The 24030-nt window shown below is 37.7% G+C and overlaps 1 protein-coding gene across 3 annotated transcripts in view; it reads right to left on the reverse strand.

Annotated features, from left to right (window-relative positions):
- The window catches only part of LOC106548084 (calpain-8), a 45188-nt gene that overhangs the window by 3333 nt on the left and 17825 nt on the right, over positions 1–24030 (reverse strand). For 2 of the 3 annotated variants that reach the window (XM_087717839.1, XM_087717837.1), the window contains 12 exons: positions 22706–22780; positions 21156–21316; positions 17742–17917; positions 16904–16915; positions 14158–14369; positions 11785–11821; positions 10614–10679; positions 8839–8896; positions 7977–8041; positions 6324–6392; positions 5542–5620; positions 1145–1261 (listed from right to left, as the gene is read on the reverse strand). In XM_087717839.1, coding sequence (XP_087573965.1) covers positions 1145–1261; positions 5542–5620; positions 6324–6392; positions 7977–8041; positions 8839–8896; positions 10614–10679; positions 11785–11821; positions 14158–14369; positions 16904–16915; positions 17742–17917; positions 21156–21316; positions 22706–22780 — 1127 coding nt within the window. The remainder of the gene's footprint in view (positions 1–1144; positions 1262–5541; positions 5621–6323; positions 6393–7976; positions 8042–8838; positions 8897–10613; positions 10680–11784; positions 11822–14157; positions 14370–16903; positions 16916–17741; positions 17918–21155; positions 21317–22705; positions 22781–24030) is intronic. The other variant, XM_087717838.1, reaches the window with a different exon arrangement.

Below are 24030 nucleotides of genomic sequence, written 5' to 3' on the forward strand. Positions count from 1 at the left end.
GTAAACTGTTCAGAGAGGGTTGTAAATAAAAGCACCATGAAGCGTTACCCCTGCCGCCGCCGCCGCCTCCTCCGCCGTGCTTTTGAGGAGCCACGAGGCCGCGGGAGCCAGCAGGAAGACGGCGGAGGGGGCGGGAGCAGGAAAAAAAGGCCCCATGCTCCTCAAAAGCACGGGGGAGGCGGCAACGGCAGGGGTAACGCTTCATGGTTTTACAGCCCTCTTTTTTTTTTTACAGCTCAAGTGCTCCGAGCCCTCCCCCCCCCCCCCAATCAATGGTGTCCCGCTTTACCCATCTTAAAATCTGGTCACTTTATAATAGAAACTGGAAAGTTTCTTCTACAATGTGCACAAAACTCTCTTCTCCTTATGTAAGTCTTAGAATTAAGAGAGCAATGTGAACTTCATTTCACTGTTTTTTTTAATCAAAAGCAGTATTACCTAAAACCTCTAAAGATCTTCCTTTCAGTGTAGGGTTAACTGAAAAGTTATGTGTTTAAAGTAAATTGGGTCAGACAGACTAATCAAGAGGACAAGAGTGATTTCATCCAATAACCAAAACTAAAAGACCCTGAGGAAGACTTTGCTCCTAACTTCAAATGTGGAGATCAGGCAGGCCTTGGGCTTTAATCAAGTTGACTCACTGATTTGTTCAAGTGGAAAACTTTTAACTTGGACCCCATAGTGTATATGTGAGAGTCTGTGTATGTATCATATAAATTCTCTCTCATGATTTCCCCTTTTTAAATATCCAAATATCCAAAAGCTTTTCCATATATTATAACAAACTGCTCTTCAATTGCAAATATGTTGGACCTTCAAATCTTTAAATAATAACACTGATCTCAGAATAAAATATTGCAATTAATATCTTAGGCAGCTGCTATTGGCTCATTGGAACTTTGTAAAAGAATAATGTATCTTCAATACGTGCCTACTGTATATCTGCTTTGCCTGATAGAATGTGTTTGGGATCCGTTTATCTAATATGTCTAATAAAATAGAAACATTTTACAATAGTTCTCAATCACTGACAGAGGTAGTTAGGTTAAAAATATTTTGCCTGTTGGTAAAAAATTCTTGCTGGGAGATGTAAAGTAGTAGCAGATTCCATCCCCCACCCCCTTCTTCTTTTAGGAATACTTACTGAACAAGCATTCTAGACGAATCATACAGGCCACAAAGCCATCAAAGTCAATGGCCAGCTTGCTGCAGGCATAACGAATAATTATACTTTGCTGGATTTTGTTACTGAGATTGAAACCTGTGGAGAAGGAAGGCCCGTAATTAATACATGGGCATGTGATTGTGCTGATCCTCCATAATTTAATTCTGCCAGTTCAATACAGTTTAGAACAATGTTTTTCAAAGTTGACCATTTTAAGATATGTGAACCTCAACTCCCAGATTGCTCGCCAGAATTCTAAACAGATATTACTGAGTGGTTATTCTTCCTAATACGTATGTATATTCTTGGCAAAACTATCCCCAAGATGAAGCTCTTCTAGTAATTTGGGACTGCCAATTAGCCAGCCGGCCACTAACCATGTTGATTGTTTTTTACAAGTTCTGAGGTGTAATGCAACTAGAGGAAACCAGGTTGAGGAAAATATGTTAATTTTAAAAGTAATCTTACTAGGGTTTGGTAAGACTTGGAGGCTTGTGAGCAGAATGTTTACTTAAGTCTGACTTCTATCCCTGACTCCTATTTTTTTCTCCATTGATTTTTGTTGACTGAATGCACCAGGACAGAGGCATGAATAGGGAAACCTAAAAGAATGAATATATTTTATTAAATGTATTTTCATCAGCTGATGGCCACTTCATTAAATGCATGGGATGGTATCAGATTCCTCTAATTTTTGGTTATCAAACTCTTATACAATGTCCAAAAGAATGAAAATATTCTTGGGATAGATATATTGATGAAGATTCTCAGTCATTCAGGTAAAGTTGTCTGAGTGTTGAGTCATGGCAAATGGACTTCTTGTCTTGTCGGTTTGAGATTTTCGCTGCTCATCCAAGCAGAAGTCAGAGCAAGTCAGTTAGGCAGAGACTCGTCGTAATGTACCAACTCCTCCCGTACCAACCGCAGGGGTTTCTACCCCAAAGTTTATGGCAGTATGTCAATGAACTCCCTAACTTTCTCTGACTGATGAAGCTTCTTAGTAGAGCAGTGAAACATCTCACACCTATGAGAAAATAAGCCCAGTTGTCATGACTCAACTTTCAATATTCCTGGGATACTTATTCTTAATTTATTATTTGATTTTCTTGATTGACAAATATCACTCAATTCATTTATTTTAAATATTGAAACAAATTTGGAATAGATTATGTTTAATCTATTCAATTGGCCATTTTCTTGAATCTAGTCCACACCATGTGTCCACAAAAGCAGATGTTTAGGCATTGGTCTGCACTGGCAGAATATGAAAATTTAGAGGGAGATTATACCTGCTACTAGCAACCTGGGGTTGCATATTTCAAGAATGATTAGGGGGAACTATGTTTAGGGCTCATGGGGCATCAGATTTCCCAGTAATATACTTTCCTCCTGACTCATGAAATGTGGGAAGTACATCAAGGGGGCTATGTAGATAAGTTTTTAGTCTCTCTTGCACACTCAGCATATCATTTCGTACTAAACTTGATCAGGCAAAAATTCAGCTGGGCAACATTGTGAAAATCCCGTATCATTGCAGCATGTTCTATGAGCTAATTATCATGTTAATTCATAGTATGATTTATTATGAAGAAAGAATGCAGAGAGAATCATGACAGCCTGTATTGTCAACCTGAATTTAGGATACTGCAGAGGGAAGCTGATGCTTTGGAGAAAGGATAATTTTGCAAATTGTAATTGTGGGATCCTTTTTTCCACCCCAGTACTACAATAAGGGGAGAAAGCACACCAGCAATTCCTATCTGCTGCAGATAGAACATTTGGGGATTTAGAGTCCTGGAAGAACAATGCTAATGAAGATTTTCACAGCATTAATCAACTGGTATGCCTCAATACCTGCAGCTCTCAGTGCACTTCCTATATAAAGTTGAGCATTTAGGAATTCTAATCCCAACCCCACTGAAGAGTGCTAGGCTGAAAACATTTGCTCTATAATATAATATTTGCTCTATTATCTCACATCTTTTCTTCTGAACCAGGCATGGACCTTAAACTCGCCTATCAAGCCTTGAAGAGGTCAGCTACTTCACAGGATTTTCCCTATTCTTCTGTTTGAAGGATAAGTACCTAATTAGAGTAGCTTTGATACATCCAGTCCAGTGAAATGGGACCTCTGGTTGCAAGTTGCGAGTCAATTTCATACAAACCACACTTTTTCCAGTGTTTGAAGCTTAATTTAATTGCCAGCTGCAGCTATCGTTTGCTGGTCTAGATGGATAGATGCGTTTACTGAAAGTCAGCATTTTCCCTCTGGAGAATCTCTTTTTTATCTCCCTGAATGGATACTTTTTCCCCTGTACAAAGAGTTCTGAGGCACTTTGAAGATAAAATACCATTAGCTGTTAGGGCCTAGCTGGAATCCAATGCATGAATTATTATTCTTAGTTGGCAGAAATATATACTTCTAATTGATCCAATGATTATGATATATAAAGTTACAATATATTTCCACTCTGTCACTCTGTTCCAAGCATTAATTCAAGGATAAATGGAACAGGGCCATTCAGGCTGGCCCTGCATCCTAATGTGCACTGATTTGCTGCACTGAATATGAATATGAATATGTTCTGTATGGTGGAAGTTTCTTGCCACCATACAGAACAAAGTGCACAAGAAAAATAAGCAGACATCTTGCTTGCAGACCCAATCTGTGGTCATTGCTTAGAACATTTGGTGCATACCATACTAGAAGTTTATTCCACTGAAACCCAGGGAATTTTTTTTTCTTCAATGCATGATATACTGGTACATATGAAAACTGGGTGCAATAAAAAGTTTGGTTTGGTTTATTGGATTTATATGCCGCCCTTCTCCCACATATTACAAAAGTTAAAAAAAATAGATAGAGTATCCAAAAAACAAAGCCAATTAAGATTCACAATAACATTTTTAAAAAATCAATTAAAATTAACAATAATCAATCATTTATTTTATTTTGTTCAGGCCAGGCCGGATTGCTGGAAAAGTCAACTTTTTAGGGCGCATTGAAAGGACCGGAAGTCAGGGATTATACGAAGCTCTGGAGGCAGCTCATTCCAGAGGGAAGGCGCTCTCACAGAGAAGGCTCTCCCCCTGGGGGTCCTAGCTGACACTTTTTGGCCGACGGCACCCTGAGGACGCCAACTCTGTGGGATCGCACTGGACGGTGGGAGGCTACTGGTGGCAGTAGGTGGTCTCGCAAGTATCCTGGGCCTAAGCCATGGAGTGCTTTGAAGGTCATAATTAGTACCTTGAATCGCACCCGGAAGACAACCGGCAACTAATGCAGGCCGCCTAAAAGGGACGCAACATGGGAGCACCTAGGTTCCTCCATGATAACCCGTGCAGCCGCATTCTGGACCAGTTGAAGTCTCCGGGTGCTCTTCAAGGCAGTCCCATGTAAAGAGCATTATAGTAGTCCAGTCGAGAAAGGACGAGGGCATAAGTGACTGTACACAGAGCATCCCGATCCAGGAAGTTTAACAAAGTATTTAATTAATTTAATAATTAGGAGCTTTTTTGAAAAAGCTCCTACTGTAATTATTAAACTTGCTTATGATGAACTTCAGAGTGAGGCTGATGAATGACAATTGCATGTTCTGTACACATAAGGAGACACAGGGGCTTCTGCAGAGGGAGGCAAATGATAAAACTCATGTGGGAAATGATTGGCCACACATTTTGATAACTACATGGAGCTCCTTTCTATAAGAAGGACCCTGTTTTGGAGCTCTATGCAAGTGTAGATTGTATCTTCCAAGCTGCCTAAATGCACAGATTAAAAATAGCACATTTGTCAAAGAGGAGAGCAGCTGGAGAACAACAGAAGAAGGTCAGCTTTAGAGGAAAGTCTAGGGAAAATATTCTTGATCCAAGTATGTCCCCTACTGTCCTATGATTACATCAGGGGAAAAAACCACTGATAGGCAAAATTAAAGAATCAGGTGCAGAATGAATGAATTACATTTTCATGGACATTATGTCATTTATTAGCAGTCAAGTTGCCCTTTCTTAAAGATTTGTATGTTCTTAAATTGAAGTACTGGTTTTAATTTAGCTTAACTTCTTTATATGTCACATTTATTATTAGCATTATTGTGGTTGGTTGCATAATTACCTAGAATATTTAGACTGATCTGGCATTTTTATCCACCCATCAAATCCTTCCCGAGGACCTAGGGTAGGGGATAATGTTGAATGATGATGATGGTATGTTAGGTTGTTATGATCTGCAGTCATTAATAAATTACATTCCATAATTTTTTGCAAGCCAGTTGGATTCTGCTGCAGATTCACAGCCATCTTTTCTAAATGAATCAATGAGAAAACATTTCCTGGAGAAAAAAGGGGAGAGGGGAATTGACCATTCACAAACATACCTGCTTCCTTGAGAGCATTTCTCATTTCATGTGCCTCTATGGTTCCAGAACAGTTCATATCTACTTTTTTATAGATTTCCTAGACCAAAAGAGAGAGAGAGAGAAGCTACTGTCAGCTCTTTCAGCTTAATCGTAGATATTAATGGCTGGACCAACCAGGCAGGAAAGATAGTTGTTTCTGTTAAGACTGAATGGTGGAGTGAGGATTCAATTACCCCATGACAAGCTGTGTGTCCTGGGAAGTGATTCCCATAACTCAAGTTGCTTACAAGTTAGATGATGAAATGGCCTTTGAGAAATAACCTCCTTCTCTACCAAAGACTGTGATGCGGAACCGAGGGAAATAGTTGAAAGGAACAATAGACAACTCTTTTTTCCCAGCTCAAATGGTTTCTTATCCAATTATACATTTAAAAGCTATTCTGACCTGTTAATTTAGTGGGGTATTTTTCATTGGTATATTAAATCGCTGGCAACATTACCGATGAAGATGTGTGATTAGTTGTCCTACCAAAGTTTCATAGGATTTAACCAAGTTGTCAGCTGATCTGCAAAATTAGCAACACAGATAATTTCCTACCCTCTTGCTGAACTGAATGCCAGACAGAAGACAACTCTATTGGATTTGGAAACAAATGCAATAAGATTTTATTGATAGTGTGAATAAAATGCATATCTCAGAACTACATGCTTACTTTATCTCAAATTAGTGCTTTATTGCTCAGTTTTTTTCCCCAGTTTAAGATGACATCATATTTAGGAAGGATTAATTTGCTTTTTACCAGATATTTCTGAATCTTCATCCAAAGGATCTTGAATTCTACAAGTCCCAGGATACCAGTTCCATCGTTCTGGCTAGTGTTAAGGTCTAATTCAAAATTTTGAACACATTTTTCTTAATGCTTTTTTACATTCTTAAACAAGACATTCTGATCCCAATAAAAATGAATAGTTCATGTAGGCACATAATTCTGTGGTTTCACCACATATAACAGATTAACAAATTAACAGAGTTGGAAGGGACTTTGTAGGTCATCTAGTTTAACCTCCCCACCCAAAGCAGGAGATTCCATGCCATTTCTGACAAATGGCAGTCCAATCTTTTCTTGAAAGCCTCCAGTGATGAAGCTCCCACAGCTTCCGAAGGCAAACTCTTCCATTGGTTGATTGTGCTCACTGTCAGAAAATTTCTCCTTATTTCTATGTTGAATTTCTTCTTGATCAGTTTATCACCCATTATTCCTTGTCTGGCCTTCAGGTGCCTTGGAAAATAGTATGATCCCTTCCTCTCTGTGGCAGCCGCTCCCCTAATCATCCTGGTTGCTCTTCTCTGCACTTTTTCTAGAGTTTCATCTTTTTTATAGTTTGTGGACCAAAACTGGATGCAGTATTTTAGGTGTGGTCTTACTAAGGCTTTATAGAATGGTACTAGTACCTCACTTGATCTTGATTGTATCCCTCTATTAATGCAATTTAGAATTGCATTGGCTTTTTGACTGCCACCACACACTGCTAGCTCATATTTAACTGGTTGTCCACTAAGACTCCAAGATAAGATAACACTCTTCTTGTTTTTATTTTATTTTTAAATAGTGGGTTGATCAGATCTAGACTCAATTTGAAAAATGATTATAGTGTTGTAGAACCATGTGAATTGTATTTTGGGAACAGTAAGAATCAACTACCTCCTGAAAATCTTTTGCTAAAAGACAAAAGTTACAACCTACTTTCTAGGTGCTCAAGTCCATTTGGAAATTATCAAACTTGGAAAACTGGTTTAGGAATAATGATTACAATTCTGTTACTACCATGTTTCCCCAAAAATAAGACAGGGTCTTATTTTCTTTTGACCCCCCCCCAAAAAAATAAGTGGTTGGCCTTATTTTTGGGGAGGTCTTATTATTTTTTGAGGTGCAGGAGGCAGTGAGCATGGCTACTGCTGTGTTACAATATTTTGAGGGGGGCTTATTTTAGCGCATTGGCTCAAAAGCACGATTGGGCTTATTATCCAGGGAGGTCTTATTTTCAGGCAAAGAGGGTATGTGAAAAGTGAACTATTAGAACTGTTTATGATGTTTCAGACCTACCTGTACTGTATATTTTTATTATGTATACACACAAAAGGAGTATATGTGTTTTTACAATTACATTTAGATTATTCACAACAACATGGGTAACTGTAGTTAGTGCACAAGATATTATTGCAAAATTCAGGGAGAGCATGAATATAACTCAGCAAGAAAACAACCATGCAGCTGATAATAAAGTTTTACTATCCTTGCTACTAGACGGTTTAAATCAGTATTCTACTCTACATTTTATGCCAATAGCAGGTGAAGACAGATGCACCAGAAATGAGATATGTAAATCTTGGCTTATCTAGGCAAAAGTTCACAAGGGAAATCCAGTGAAGAAGGGTGACATTTAAAAGATACATCTAAGAGACTGATCATCTCTCTGCAGGTGTTTATGTTGAATCCATCACATTTAATGTCTATTCCTATACAATAAAAGAGACAAAAATGTTATTCAAATATTTTTCTGCATCCCATGGTAACACAAGATCTTCAGGCATCTTAATCTCTCCAGTTGAAGCAAAAAAAGTTTTATTTTTATTAGCTCAATTTGAAGAAAAATACCTTTTAGAAGAAAGATCACATGAATACTGGTGTCAAGACAGTTACCTAGCAATTTCCCATTTCATTACAAAAACATTTAACATTAACTTCAGTAATTTTAACAATTTGAAAAGATGACCTAGAAAAAAATTACACAGAGAGGGAGAGAGAGGGAGGGAGGGAGAGAGGGAGGGAGAAGTAGTTTTTTGTTCTTGCCGAACAAGCTCAACCCATTCTCTCCCAATTACAGGAAAAGGGTTTACTCTTTAAAGAGAAACAGAAGCTGTGTGCTGAATCTGAAAAACAGTTCTAGGGCCCCAATATTCTCAGAAATAACTCACTGGAATCCCAGAAAACAAGAAGTAACTGGGAATTTGTATTAGATGATGAAGATGAATTTGTCCAATTTCAGGGCTTCCTGTCTCCTTGATTCTGGCAACTTACAAATAAATAATTTACATATAAAAAGAGAAACCCTATAGCCAGGAAACAAGTTAATTTTATATTGGCCCGGAGTGGCTAGTAGGATATTATACTATAATCTGTTTAGAAGGTTCTTTTAAAAGCCTATGTCATGTTTTAAAAGGTCAAAGTCATTATTAGAGTCCTTAAAGTCAAAAGGGATCAGGGAGTGGTTCTGAAAATTCTGCATTATTTCCTGAAATCAGTTGCAACATACTTTTTGTTATGACTCTATTCAAAATGGTCTGAAGTTCATCAGCAGTCAGTTCACAATCCTGCATAAAAGAGGAAAAGTAGAGATCAAGGAGACATACACACAATAAAAAGCAACACAGCAATGGCCATCACACCCTTATCCTTTGTTTAAATTTCAATCTGAAACAGCACCACTTGGAAGATTCTGTAGTCAGCCAGAATCAAGTTTCATTTAGCACTCCCAAATCCATTTCTTTGCAGCTAGGATCCATTCATTAAATGAGTTTAACACAGAGGTGGGTTCCTACCAGTTCGCACCTATTCGGTAGAACTGGTTCGTCAAATCTACTGAACCGGTTAGAAGAGGTCCACCAGTGGACCCGGAAAGCAGGCCACACCTACAGAAGAGATTCCACAAATTTTTGAAACCCACCACTGGTCCTTGGATATGATTATTCTACACTATCACGCTCATATTTATAAAACTCAGTGCCTCTGTGAAAGGTAAGGATGACTACTGCGTTTGTGGTGCAATCAGAACATTGCGTGTGTTGAAGTTGTTTTAACGCAAACCAAAGATGCCTTTTAAAAAACAAGTATACATCATATTCTTATGCATGCCAGTGCTGTGTGTGAGGTAATTTAAGGTGGTTCTGACAAGTGTCGTCGGCCTCTTCATATCCGGTCACATGGGCAGCAAGCTACTCCCATCTGGTCACATGGGCAGCAAGCCACTCCCACAAAGGAGGCCACACCCACAGAGTAGGTTCGAACAAGTTTTGAAACCCACCACTGGTTTAGCACATTTATTGGTGGATCCTCCTAGTCAGAACAGCTGGAGATTTCAGAAACCAATGAATCTTTATTTCTGTAGATTGAATGTATGCAGTCCTTTTGCTATGAAGATGTCACACTCATGTTACTTATGAAATCAGCTTTATATTCATATTTGTCAAAGATGAGTATGTGTACCAGAGGTGGTGTTCAGCAGGTTCTGACTAGTTCTGGAGAATTGGTAGTGGAAATTTTGAGTAGTTTGGAGAACCGGTTAATACCACCTTTGACTGGTGAGTATATGTATCTGTTGGACTGGACTGGGAAAAAAATTATTATGGTGTCCAGTTGGCTAGTTTTTAACTGACATATTCAATTGGCAAATAGTCTATGAGTCAGAGACAAAGCAATATAGCACTGTAATAACAATCTCCAGTAAGCCAAGGCTCTTGAAGCAGCCATATCTTGCAAATAACTGTATGTGGTGGGATTCAAATTTTTTTACTACCAGTTCTGTGGGCATGGCTTGGTAGGCATGGGAGGGGAAGTCTACTGTAAAATCTCCATTCCCTCCCCACTACAGGGGAAGGTTACTGCAAAATCCCCATTTCCTCCCGATCAGCTGGGACTCAGGAGGCAGAGAATAGTTGGGGGCGGGGCCAGTCAGAGGTGGTATTTACTGGTTCTCCGAACTACTCAAAATTTCTGCTACCGTTTCTCCAGAACTGGTCAGAACGTGCTGAATGCCACTTCTGATTGTGCTGCAGCTGCAATGGGCACCCAGAAAAGGGTACAAGGAGTGTCAGAGAGTTGCTACAGGACTCCCTCCCATATCCCAAAGTTATTTTTGCTTTTGCAACCAAAGCATTGTGCCATCTTGTTAAGCAAAGCAAATGAAGGAAGATTATATGATGCCAATTTAAAAACTGGTTGATATGAATTAGTGATACAGATCTGTTAATTTAAAGTTCAAAAATGTACTATTTATCTAATCTTGAATATACATTTATATCTGTCTCTTACCTCCCCAGAAAGCGTTTGGAATAGAGTTTTGAATTCGTTGTCTATATCCTTGTCTGTAACTTGAGGCTAAAAAATGAAGAGATTGTACAGTAAATAGAATACTTTTACTAAGGAAGGTGACGGTTCTAGTGAAGAACCCTGAGGCATTTTGACTAAGCAGGTATATAGCTTGCAGGAAACATTCTGAGAGTATAAGCCATAACACTACTAGCTAAAACAGCCCAATTTGATTTTGATGATATATTTCATATAATTCATGTTACCATATGCCTAGCTTTGTTAATGTCTAGCTGATATCTCTTCTATTTTTCATCCATTGGGGTATTTTGGTAAGGAGGAAAACAATTTTGATTGAGAAAAGTGAATTATAATTCCAAAAAATATTTACTGTGAAATCCCATAAAGCAGGGTATGTCAAAAATTGTGGTATCAATTTAATTTTTGTGAAAACTGACCAATATAAATATTGATGGCAGCATCCAAGCAAGCATGCTATTTTTATCAGTGGCTTCCCAAAGTGGTGAACCTGGCACTATTCCCTCTTCCTGGCTCTGAAAAACCTCCACCCACACTGGACTCCCTCTTCCTTGTCAGCCCCATAAATGCATAGCCACTAGTTCTTATATTACCATGAGTCAGATACTGCAGTCTCTACCAGAGGTGGGTTCCTACCAGTTCGCACCTATTCGGTAGAACCGGTTCGTCAAATCTACCGAACCGGTTAGAAGAGGTTCCACCAGTGGATCTGGAAAGCAGGCCACACCTACAGAAGAGGTTCCAGAAATTTTTGAAACCCACCACTGGTCTCTACCCACCTGCCTTTCCTCACTTAAGGACACCGAGAAATTTAAGGAGACTCCTCCTTAAATTTGTTCATCCCATCCACCTAGATGCAGCAGAAAGTTTTGAAAATATCACTTGTTGCAATTTCTTTACCTTTAAGAAATGCAAGTGTGCATCTCTCATATTCCACTAAAAGCAAAACTAGGACAGACATGTTTTTATACCAGCCTTTTAATCTTCCAGTTTCCTTTCCTAATAAAGAGTTCTTAGATGTGTAGAACATATACGATACACTATTTGGTAAACTTTCAGTTGGCCTGATAAACTGTTTGCGTTTATATGGATTTCAAAGTAAATATGTTGATTAGAGTCTGCTTAATTTATTTACCTCATATGGATTAGCAGTGGCAGTGTCCCCAATTTCTCTGTAATTAAAGAAAAATGTTGCAATTATGGTGACATAGTTTCAGAAGGCAATAAAATTAAATAAAAACAATCTACAAACTTGAAATATAATCTATGAATTTCAAAGCCAATTTAAAAGAACAGTAGAATGACATGGAAGAATGACTATTAAAATATTCCATCTTTGGCTCTTAATGAGATTCCCCAAGCAGAGTTGGTTTGTAATCTGGGAGTACTCCTGGATTCAGGGCTCTTGCTTGAAGAGCAGGTGACAGCTTTAACTAAGAGGGACTTCTTTGTGCCATTTATGGCCTTTTCTTGGGTTGGCATTGCTTACTGTATGCATGGCTTGATCACTTCCCATTTGATTATTACAGCATGCACTTCATAGGGCTGCTTTAGATAGCCAGAATGCAGTAGTTCAGGGAAATTGTTTTGGCCTTGTGAACCTCTGTACTAGTTGAGGACTGCACTAGTTGCCAGTTTGTTTCCTGGTTCAGTTCGAAGGGCTGTTGGTATTTTTAAAGTCCTTCATTTCAGGACCTTGGCATCTATGGGACTGCCTTTACCTAGAGATGTCTGCCCATCAGTTATGATCTCTAAGAGTGGCCCCTTTCTGTCCTGGCCCTCAGAGACTGTCATGTACAAGCATCCCACAGAAGGGTCTTTTCCATATTGTCTCCCTTTCTGGAACATTATTCTCCTATCAGACAAGGTCTAACGTAGTTAGCCTTTCAGAAAGCATTTAAGACCTTTTTGTTCAATGGGCTTTTGAACAAGGGTGTATTTTTGTTTCCTTTCTAGAAGGTGAATGTTTATATTTGTGATCGCATCCCTGTGTCTAAATCAGTATTTCTCAACCTAAGAAATTTGACAAGTCTAGTCCACATATCTTCATATTGCTAAGGCTGAGAAATACTGACCTAAACGTTTGAAATTGTTGGTGTTTCCAGTTCTTAATTTATACCATATGAGAGTCACATAACTAGCATATAAATCTAGCTAAACAAACAAGCAAGCACATAAGCTGAAGTCAGCATCTAAAATGTTTCGGAGAGCCCTGAAAATATTCTAGATCTGTTGTGCCACCTTGACTGTTGCCTGACTTCAAAGCTGGATGAGAAAAAATAGTTCTGAAAACATTCCATCCCTTCCTGAAACAAGGTAGCAGGATAAGGAAGACTGCCAAAGATTCTTGCAATGTTCCCTTCTCTTGTATATATTCACCTGAAGTGAAGTTTCTTCTCTGATGCCCTTCAGGAGGCTCTTAAGGAAAGGATTTTCTCAGTGATCACAACATAATTGGGGTTAAGCCTTCTAAGCAAGAATTACCTGGCATTTCCTACAGGATTGTTTTAGTAACCTAACTCTCATTTTGTTTGCAATCTTGAAAAGTAAATTGTTAGCAATGTGTATATTTAGTACAGTGCATATTTGGTTTAATTCTCTATTGGATTTTTCTTCAAAGGTACAATTGTTTTAATTATATTTTTTGCTGTTGTATTTTGTTCATTTTATTTTTGTGAGTTATCCTGAAAACTATAGATACAAATACCTTGAAAAAAAAAATAACAGCCATCGTCCAATTGTATCATTCCTACTTAATACCAGTGGGCTTAACTGCCATTGTTTGCCTGTCTTGCTACCTATAATTTCCACCTAAATATAGACTTAACTTTCATTCTAGTATAAAAAATAACTTTTCTCAAGTAATTGTATATTTGACCATAGTCAGAAGGAAGAGCCTGAACAAGTTCAGATAAAGAGAATTGTGATATTTTCCTTAATTTTTAAATAAGCTTGGAAACTAAAACTATTATCTTAGTTTGGGGGGGGGGGGCAGACAAGGTACTCTTTAGAGTTCTCCACTCTCACTTTTCCTCTCCAATTCAATTTACATCTCCTTTCCTATGGATCACAGTGCCTTTGCTATTTCCTCTTCTGTTTCTCAGCCTTTTTGTGCTCACTCACCTATTGCCTTGCAATTCATTCTGCTTCTTTTATCATTTATCTACCCCAAACCGTTCTAGCTGTGAAGACATATTTCTCCATTCTTCACAGAAGAAATGGGGAAAAGATAATGAAGACTGATAGAAAGGGATGCTTCAGCAACATTAAGTTCCTTGTAAATCCCTTTTACATTCATATATATATTAATAGAATTGGTACCCTGTTGACTTCTAGATAACTCACATGACAAACCCCACTATTCAGACTGCTGGCCATACTTCATAGGAATTAGAATTCAGTTGGGAGACCAGAGTTTAAGCACTCCCTTCCAAATGCACATATATTAAACAACTTCCATGCAAAATGGCATGACACTTTTTGACGTGTGATGGTAAAAGATACATACTGAGCTTTAATCTGTTTCACAGAGAAGATCCTAAGGAAAAAGTGTCCATTTTGGAAAGGCTGAGAGGTATATGGCACAATAAAATATTCTCCTTGTGGCAGGTGGAAGCGACTTGATGCTTCACGCAAGCAGACCTCTCGGTCAAAATGAACTACAGGTTTATTTGTTGAGAAGAACTCTCTGCTTAGATGAACATTAGCTTGATTTTTTAACTAAAGAGAACAATAAGAATGAAAACATTAATTGCGCACAAGAATCAAAATAGAGAGCAGGACAAATATTCCTTTCAAGCAGATACATAAGTGATTGTGCTAGGATTTCATTATGTAACTTGTCCTACTTACATATACTGGCACACAAGGCAGACTTCATCTTTTTTATATGTACCTTTCCGGAGTTCTGGCATGCTTGACTAAGTTGAATATGACTGCAGGTCGATGATGTTATTACCTTTTTCTTTTGGTTGGAAAACTGAATTCAACATGTAACTTAAATCTAACCCTAATCAATATAGCTAACATCATATAATAGAAATCACCATGGAAAAAGTCTGGATGGTAGGAGTACTAATCCTGAGCTATTGAAATCTACAGTATATAAACACTGGAGTATTGATATGCTTTTTCTTTCTGTCTGCAGCCAACTAGCAGTTATCTAGATTTTTATACTCTGGTTTTAGTAGTGCAAAGACGACTTCCATATTACAAGGTTTAGGCTACAAATAAAAACATATCTGTCTACTTGGGATTTTTAGTGCTATTGTTCTTTCAGTTGACAGTGTTATTGATTGGTATATGTGTTTTTCTCTCAGGCTTTTGGTTATTATATCCTAGTTCTGTACATCTATTATCTTGCATACCATTCTGGGCTCATTTTAGAAAAAAGTGATCATTATTATGTCTTTTATTCATTAAATATGAAACTCAACTGAAATAATAATAATAATGTTATTGTTGTTGTTATTAACAGTACCAAAATCATACACACACACACACATACAGACACACATTGAGACTGTCTTGGCAATGTTTCGGCGAGGTCTCACTCTCCATCTTCAGGCTGGTGTTTTCAGCTTCGTGTTTGTGTGAGTAAAGCGTGGTCGGAGCTGCCCTCTTTCTATAAATCTTGGTGGGGTGTGTGTGGAGTGCTGGCTTTGTTTCTGTAAGTGGATTGATTGGCTGTTTAGTTATATCATGATTGGTAGATAAATGCTGATTGGTGCTGGCTGTGTGTCCATTGTTGTTTTGTGTTGTAACGGCCTGGGTGGTGGGTAGGGCTTGTTTGTTGACTACGGCTGGTTTCCAGATGTCTGGTAGGCGGGAGGTATCATCACGTTTATTCATGTTGTGGAGGTGTTTCTCTATTTCGATACAACTACACAGCCAATCAATCCACTTACAGAAACAAAGCCATCACTCCACACACCCCCACAAAGATTTATAGAAAGACCGCAACTCCGACCACGTATGTATGTATGTATGTATGTATGTATGCATGTATGCATGTATGCATGTATGCATGTATGCATGTATGCATGTATGCATGTATATATGTATATATTGGTATATATTGGTATATATTGGTATATATGTATATATTGGTATATATGTATATATTGGTATATATGTATATATTGGTATATATGTATATATATACATATTGGTATATATTGATATATATTGGTATATGTATATTGGTATTTGGCTGTGTTGTTTTGGCCAACTGTAATAGCATTTAGCTGGCCTCGTAATATTCTGCAATGTTTATTTCCAGACCATTTTTTTAACATCATCCAATCATTTTCTTCTTACAGAATGATGAATGGGAACAAACTGCAAATTTATAAAAATGTGAGATGATTTCCAGACTGCAGAAATACTTTCTCTTGTGGAAATGTCAAAACAGCATTTTCAAAGCTGATTTTTCTGACAGACTTTTCTGTGACTTAAATGCTCATCCAATCACTGACCTTATGGATTATGAGTTTTTGTGTAACTCATAATATAAGTCTATTCCAACAATATGTATGCATTAAAAAACAAAGAAGCTTCCTCACATTGAACAAAGACATTAAATTAGACAAAAGAATATTTTAAAATTACTATGCAAGCTTGTTTTCTAAGAAACGACTCATAAAAGCAGCCAAGAAAACCAGGTGAAACTTGTTTAAAAACAAGGTATTTTCTATTATCTACTGCTAGGATATCCATTAATTACCAGGACCACATCATTTACCATCATTTTGATGCCCCTTCTCCCATTCCTGCAGATAATATTGCATTAGGCATTTAAATTAGAGTTAACATTTAATGCTAGTTTATGTATTGCACTTTTTTTCCATAATCATAATACAGAATATGGCTACCATGATTTTGTGGCATATTTCAATATACAGACCTAGTGCATAATTAGTATAAAGCAAAATTTTGACTTTTGTTTCTAGAGCATATCAGTTTCTTTTTTTCCATCTCCTCCGCTTAGTCAAAAATAAATATGCTTAAGAGAGAAAGGTTAGGGAAATAGTTGCCTGCCTGACTTTATATTGTACTTTCTGCACTGTTGGATACGCATCTGAACAGCCTTACAAACCATATTTCTTATTTTCCAAGAAATATGTATTGTCCTCATATATTACTCTGTCAATTGTCAGACTAGAAGCATCAGCATTTAAGAAGATGATTAAAATATTCAGTTCTGGCAAGGAGTAGCCATTTTTCATGATTCAGATTTTCAAAAGTGGTGTTACCTCTTTGGGCATCTACAAGACATAAAAGTAATCAGTTGAAAGATAGCAGTATTGACCCTATCACAAATAGTCAGACAGTAAAATACAAGTCAACCTACATACTATAGCATTTTCTAATCTGCTGTTCTCCAGATGTGTTGGATTTCAATAATCTCCTAAAGCATAACCATGGACTAGAACTGAAAATCAATACATCTGGGGGACAATTTGGAGTATCTGAGAAGCTGAATACTATACCTCCTTTTCTCCCAACTTTTTAAAAAATTCTATCTTGAATGACAGGAGTGAGACACACAAAGTAAAAAATGTGTTTGGGGGAAAAAAGATGTATATGTACCTTTCTTTGTGAAATTGAGCAAGAATGTCCTGGTCTATACACCAGCAATCTATGATTGCAAACCTATGGCACGCATGTCAGAGGTAGCAGAGCCCACTCTGCACATGCACACTGCACATACACACTGACAAGAGGGTCTTCATAGGCGCCAGGAAACAGCAAAAAAACAGGCTGTTTTTCATGCTGTTTTTTGGGCCATTTTTGTCCCATTTGTAGGCATGTTTTCGGGCTGTTTTTCAGGCCATTTTGGGGCCATTTCTGACCAAAAACCAGGCTGAAAATGGCCCCCCAAAAAGGCATGTGCGCTCCAGCTAGCTGGTCTTCGGGTTTCCAGTGCTTTAGCGCATGCACACACATTCCAGTTTGAGCACTCAGTGCTGAAAAGGTTCGCCATCATTGGTCTAGACCTAGCACCATTGTCCTCGTCATTGTCCAGAATCCTGTACAGTATTGCTCTGTGGGCAAAAGTATCCACATCCTAGCAAGTAAAATAATAAGAACCTGATAAATGCAGTAGCCAATCTTGAGCCAATCTTCCCCCTTCCTCTTCTGTCGTCTGCGATTTTTCTGCATCAAACCTACTATCATCGTGCAACAAGGCTCACATGCATTTGCTTCCTGATCATCATCTGGCTCCTCCAATTTGATTTTGAACTGTGGGTTGGTCCAATATGTTACTACAGAGACAAAAATATAAATACAGATAAAATTGTCAGATTTGGGAAACAAAAAGAAAGAATTTATCTTGTGCTGAGAACTGCAGGAATAGCTTTTAAGTATGAACCTAATTGTGATTTCCAGCTTAGCCTTACCATTATATTTATACAGTTAATGTTTCTCTCTCCAACCTCTGCCACATCCTGTGCTATATATTTATTGCAATAAGCAAAACCCAATTGAACTACTGAGAGATATTTCCTAAGGGAGCAATAAGCAGCTGAGAACAGCTATAGTTATTAACCTCAGCCAGTTATTTATCCACAAAAGATTATTATTGGCATTCTCTGTAGGGCCAAATGTTCAGATGTGGCTGGAATATATATAGAATATATATAGAGAGAGATGAAACAGCAGTTAAGTCCAGGCCCATATGTTGTGTGGCTCCAAATTGCATTAAAAAGTACATGATTTATTAGGGATCTGTAAAGGAATATTGTTATCATTTGATACACAAATGTGCCCAATACTGTAAGATATTATATGTACTATATATGCAGAGAGGGCTTCTCTATAGTGATAGGGCTCCAGTGGTCACTGTGTGCGTTACATATTTGTTTATTTCATGATTGAGCGTTAGCCTACCTAGAGTCTAAAGTCTGAAAGCACTGTTACCTTTTACATTAATGTCTCCAGGAACAATGCTGCCATTTTTGCACCTTTTTCTTCTTTGAAAGAGGTAATGATAGTGGTTTTAAGTAAAATGAATGCATTTGTCCTATCAGCATGATTTTGAACAAATTACCTTGTCTGTGTTTGCCCACTTCTGTCCAAGGGTATGACGAAATTGTCAGAGTTTGATGAAATATAGAGAACTAGATTTGTATATAGAGATTCTGCTTAAATATCTGTCTGCCACAAGTCATGCCTGAAGTCTCACATGATTCTATAGGGTCTTTATAAAATTCATTTGTAAAGCATCATAAGAGCTTTTATTTTATTTATTAAATTTCTATGCCACTCATTTCACCAAGGCAAACAGTTGGCAGTATCGATGAAACTTTAGAAAGGCATTTCTGCATGTGGCCTTTCTTCAAGTATCCACAGACAAATCCCAGTGAAAATGAAATGCCTGAGCACCCATGGCCGCTGATGCCTTCTTTGCTGGATTCAATCAAAAAGAAATCATCTAGGACTTGGCTGGATGGTAGAAGGTTGAAGGGTAAGGCAAAACATCTGATCCCCTAATTTGTTGCCCAGAAGCTAGGCCCAGTGCTCACACAATGGCAGCCATTTGGTCAATAATGAGTGAGAATGTTACTTTGGGCTTTAGCAAAGCCTCTGCCTTGCAGTTGTATCTAAGTGACTAGCAATAGCAATAGCAGTAGACTTATATACCGCTTCATAGGGCTTTCAGCCCTCTCTAAGCGGTTTACAGAGAGTCAGCATATTGCCCCCAACAATCTGGGTCCTCATTTTACCCACCTCGGAAGGATGGAAGGCTGAGTCAACCCTGAGCCGGTGAGATTTGAACCGCTGAACTGCTGATCTAGCAGTAGCCTGCAGTGCTGCATTTAACCACTGCGCCACCTTGGCTCTTATATACAAGCATGGCTTAATAAATTAATCCAGTTATCTGGGTTTGCACAACACAATTGATCATAATCATACCAGCTGGTTCACATAACAAACCATAAATTAGATAACTCCATATTAGCCCAATATATTATGCAAACCCAGCCAATGTATCCAAAACCTTTATTATCTGTAGATGGAAACGTCATTATTAAAATTATGGACTTTTTTTTCCTACTGCTGACTTCTCTTTTCCAAGTGCCATAATATCATTTTCAGACATGTAATAGTTTACAAACTAGCAAATATTCAAATATCTGAGGTTGAAAAATTTGATCATTATACCATGATGAAAGCCATAAAGCTTTCTAAAACTATTTATTTGTAGTAGCAGACTTAACCAAGGATTGGCTCTTTACAACTGACATCATATTTTTATAATCCATTTTGAAATCATTTAAAATGTTTGATTAATACACCCTGTTGCTATTCATTTTAATTATATAGTTGAGCTAGAGTCCCAAACAGCAAATGATTTAGAGATTAATTTAGCATTAGATAAATATAAATGAAACTGTTTTGCTAGACTGTTGAAATATGCAGCTATGATGTTACATGTTATGGATTGGTAAATTTTGACTGCAATTATAATTATATCAAAAACTGAATGTGGCATAGAAATAAAACTTAAACACTTTGCTAGATGAGAACAAATATGGAAAGCAATAAAAATAGCACACATGAACAGTGTGGAGGTTCCTAAAAGCCAGGATGTATAAAATCCCTGAATAATGAGGAGTGAGTCAGGATACATATATATTGTGAATCTTTTATATTACCTAATTACTGCCAAAATGTTGGTCGCAATCTGAGTTCTCAATAGCTATTGTACATCATTGTGTATTGCCATACCTCCCCAAAGAGTTTTTTTTAATCAACGATACAAAGGCTGCATGAACCATGACTGCAGGCTGGTTTCTTCAAGCCAAAAGAGACAGATATATAAAGCACTAGGGAATTCCTTCTACAGATTCAGGCAGCAGGATTCAGTACTTTAGTCTCTGTGTCACCAGATGTGCTTCCAAGTTTAAGGAATTACTGCCTTAACCTTTGCATGCTCCTCCTTTATTCTCATAATGACCAGAGGACATTGGGCAGCTCATCAGCTCAGCCAAATCCAGTAAATTTCAGAGATTTTCAAGACTCTTACTTGCTTAGCAACAACTCACGCTCTCCCCCTTGCTTGCTGGACTCAAAATAAAATAGGGTCATCACTCATCAGTCTATTTGTAACCATATTTCTTGCCAACCTCAGCAACCATATGATCCCCTTTGGATGTCAAACGGTCTGCTCTAAGCTGGACCAGAAAGAATTATAACTTGGCAAAAGTTATAAAATTGGGCCAAAAAAATTACTGGAATAAACCCTGGAATAAAAACAACTTGCAACAACTTTCAGGAAAGCAGTAACTCTGGAATAGCTATTTTTTTGGGGGGGGGATTCTCCTAGGCAAGAGCAGAGAATTCGGTTTTCTTGAAACCAATGTTCTTATCTCTTGTACTATGGTAAAACCATTAAAACAAAACCTCATTCATTGATTTAAATTACCACAGTGCTTTCCCTAGGAAGATCACAATACGATCTGCACTGATTTCTGTAGTACAAAACTGGTTATTGTATACCTGGATAATTTGGGGAGCCACCAGCTGTAGAACCACTTTGCCAGGTTCCATGGAGTAGTTTCATGTTCCATTTACGAGCTTGATTGCAGGTCAGACGATCCGGAGACAAATTACAGATCTCAAGATTTGTAAATTGCTTTTTAAAATCTGAGAAGGACATCCTGCCACCAGAAAAGCATAAAATAATGCACTGTGACTTTAAAACTGTGGTCCTCAGCTGGTGATTTGTATACCAAATTGAGATTCAGAAGCAGTCTAGATCAGCAGTCCCCAAACTATTTGGCTTTGGAGACTGGGAGCGAGGCGACGGGGGGTGGAGAGGGAATAGTTCTATGCAAGTAGCAGGTGCAAGCACCGCTTGCACAGCCCAGTTCCAAATAGGCCACAGCCTGGTACCAGGACATGGCCTGGAGGTTGGGGACCCCTGGTCTAAATAACACAGGAAAGTCACTAACATTTTAAGTTTTAATAAAACTTTCTTTAAATAATAAATATAACATATGCATTTTTCCAGGACAAATGGACTTTCCTTTCTGTTGTGTTATTTGATAGAGTGATGAATAGGATTTAAAATATGAAAATTAAGAATTGCTAATGTAGAATATTGCTACTCTGACCATTCTTATGACAATTCTTATAAACAGCAGATAACAGAGAAACAAAGCTGTGAAACTTGTAGGCACCATGCTCACCACATGGATTCCCAATCATCCCTCTTCATAAATCTAGTCATCTGGCAGTCCTTAGCATCAATATCATCTTTTTCCCATTCCCCATGACTGGAATCTGCTTCCCATGTGATTTTTCAGACTCCAAATTGTTGGGCATCTCTGAGCATTGATTGTTCAAATCCACCTTTCTCTTCATACTATTGCTAAAGAGCACATGGACTAACTATTCAGCACAGTGAAACAGTCATAAAGAAGCATAATTGAATGGAGCTGACATGGTGAACAAGAAGACCCCAGCAGATATTACCCCCCTTGGCAGGCCTGTATAATTTGTGGCCTGCTCTGGTGAAAGCAGCCTGCCAGCTATGAAATCAACTGGCACAAAAACTCTCATTGCTCTGCTGCCTGTCAAAACTTGGAAACGCCAATAATTTAATGTGTTCCTAAAGGAACACATTATTGGATGTTTCATTTTAAAGTTGTTCACTACCAAGCATGAGGGGAGAGCCCTCATTTTTGTATGGATAGTGATACATGAGATAGTCTGTTAATTTTTTTCCATACTCCACTACTAGGACAGATATTATTAACTTTCTCTTGGAGTAGTTGCACATTTTCTCCTGAAGCTAATAAAAGCCATTGCATGGTGTATGACTTTAATTAGCAATGTAGCATGGCAGAAAATAATGGTATCTTCCTTTCAATGTAGGCTTGATAACTATCAGGCTCCCCATGTTTATTACTGTAACAACAATATTAAAATGGAAGATGCAACCACAGAAGGTATATTTAACTCCATTTTAGTGCCATTTCTTCTCAACACTACATATATTTTAAAGCACATTCATCTACCGACAGCTAAAAACAAGTAGTTCTCACCAAAATTCTCCATCAATTGCTTGCCTATGCAGAGTATTCCTTTGCTTAGGATTAATATACTTCCATTCTGGGGAACTGTAATGAAAGAAGGAGAGCACATAGTAAGATATGAATTGGGATGTGTATTAGTGTTTTAAAGCACATCCCCGAAAGCAGTACCTTCTTAACAGAGATTAGTTCTGACAGGCAGAAAATCAACTTAGCAACATGGGATATACAAATAAGATATTTAGTGTGTTGTGGTTTTTTGGATATGTTCAAGTGGCCCAGAAACACTCATGAGGGAAGCATATGTGATCAGAACAGAGATATTTAGTTAAAAGCACAGGTGAATGATGCTATTTAATTCTGTATGATTTCCTCATGAATCAAAGATCAATCACACAACTGGTATATTGCAGAAGGCCTTTCCTTTTAATTTTGCATGTCTGATGTTCCTGGCTGATATGATAATCAACAAACCACATATGCTGATTTGGTTACTGTGGACACCTAAAATAATTAGTTGCTATTTTGTTGTTCCTAGGGTTGTATATCAGGTTAAAATGTGAATATATTTAGATCTCTGATTTTTCTTTTCAGGAAATGTATAGTCTTCTTTTTTGCAAATGCTTTGAAGGGAAACCAAGAATCCATGATTAGAAGCAGCCATTTAGGATATCAAATGAAATCTTCTGTGCAATACCTGAGCCTTGTCTAAAGCATGCCTTTATTATTTTGTGATGCTTTTTTGTGAATTCATATTTTATCTGAATCCTTTTAAAAAAAATATGGTAATCAAAATTGATTACATTTATTGAAGTGGGATTAATCTGCAGAGTAGAGTAGAACTTTTAATTCTCATGATTTAAAAATTGTTCTTTGGTTAATGCCACTTTAAATTACTTTTGTCTTTTTGGCAGTTTCATATTACGGATTCATATTCAGCATACAAACAATTGTGATCTCAATTACAACTTTTTCAGATGTATCATTGCTAAGACTAATCTTATGCTTCAAACAGAGAGTTGAGGGAGATTCTGCCATTACTTTTGTAAAGCACTCTTCCAAATGGTTCGTACACTCCTCCTGAGTCCTGACTATTTTATCCACTTCCAGCTTCAATAGAGAACTTATTCTTCCAGTGTTTCTGAAGTATAGTCCATCTCCTTATTGCACTTCTCATCCAAAACATGTCACCAATAGTTGTAGAAATGAAATTCCTTTTACAAGCCTAATTATTACATCCCTCCTCTATTCACTTACTTTAAGAATGCTTTTATTCCTTGTCAATCCTGTTCCAACGATAAGGGGATAACTAAGGCTTCCACTTTAGTTTTGTTATT

The sequence above is a fragment of the Thamnophis sirtalis genome, unplaced genomic scaffold (assembly GCF_051295495.1).
Source record: "Thamnophis sirtalis isolate CommonGarterSnake01/CBP01778 unplaced genomic scaffold, rThaSir2_p1.2 scaffold_6, whole genome shotgun sequence".
Classification (NCBI taxonomy): domain Eukaryota; kingdom Metazoa; phylum Chordata; class Lepidosauria; order Squamata; family Natricidae; genus Thamnophis; species Thamnophis sirtalis.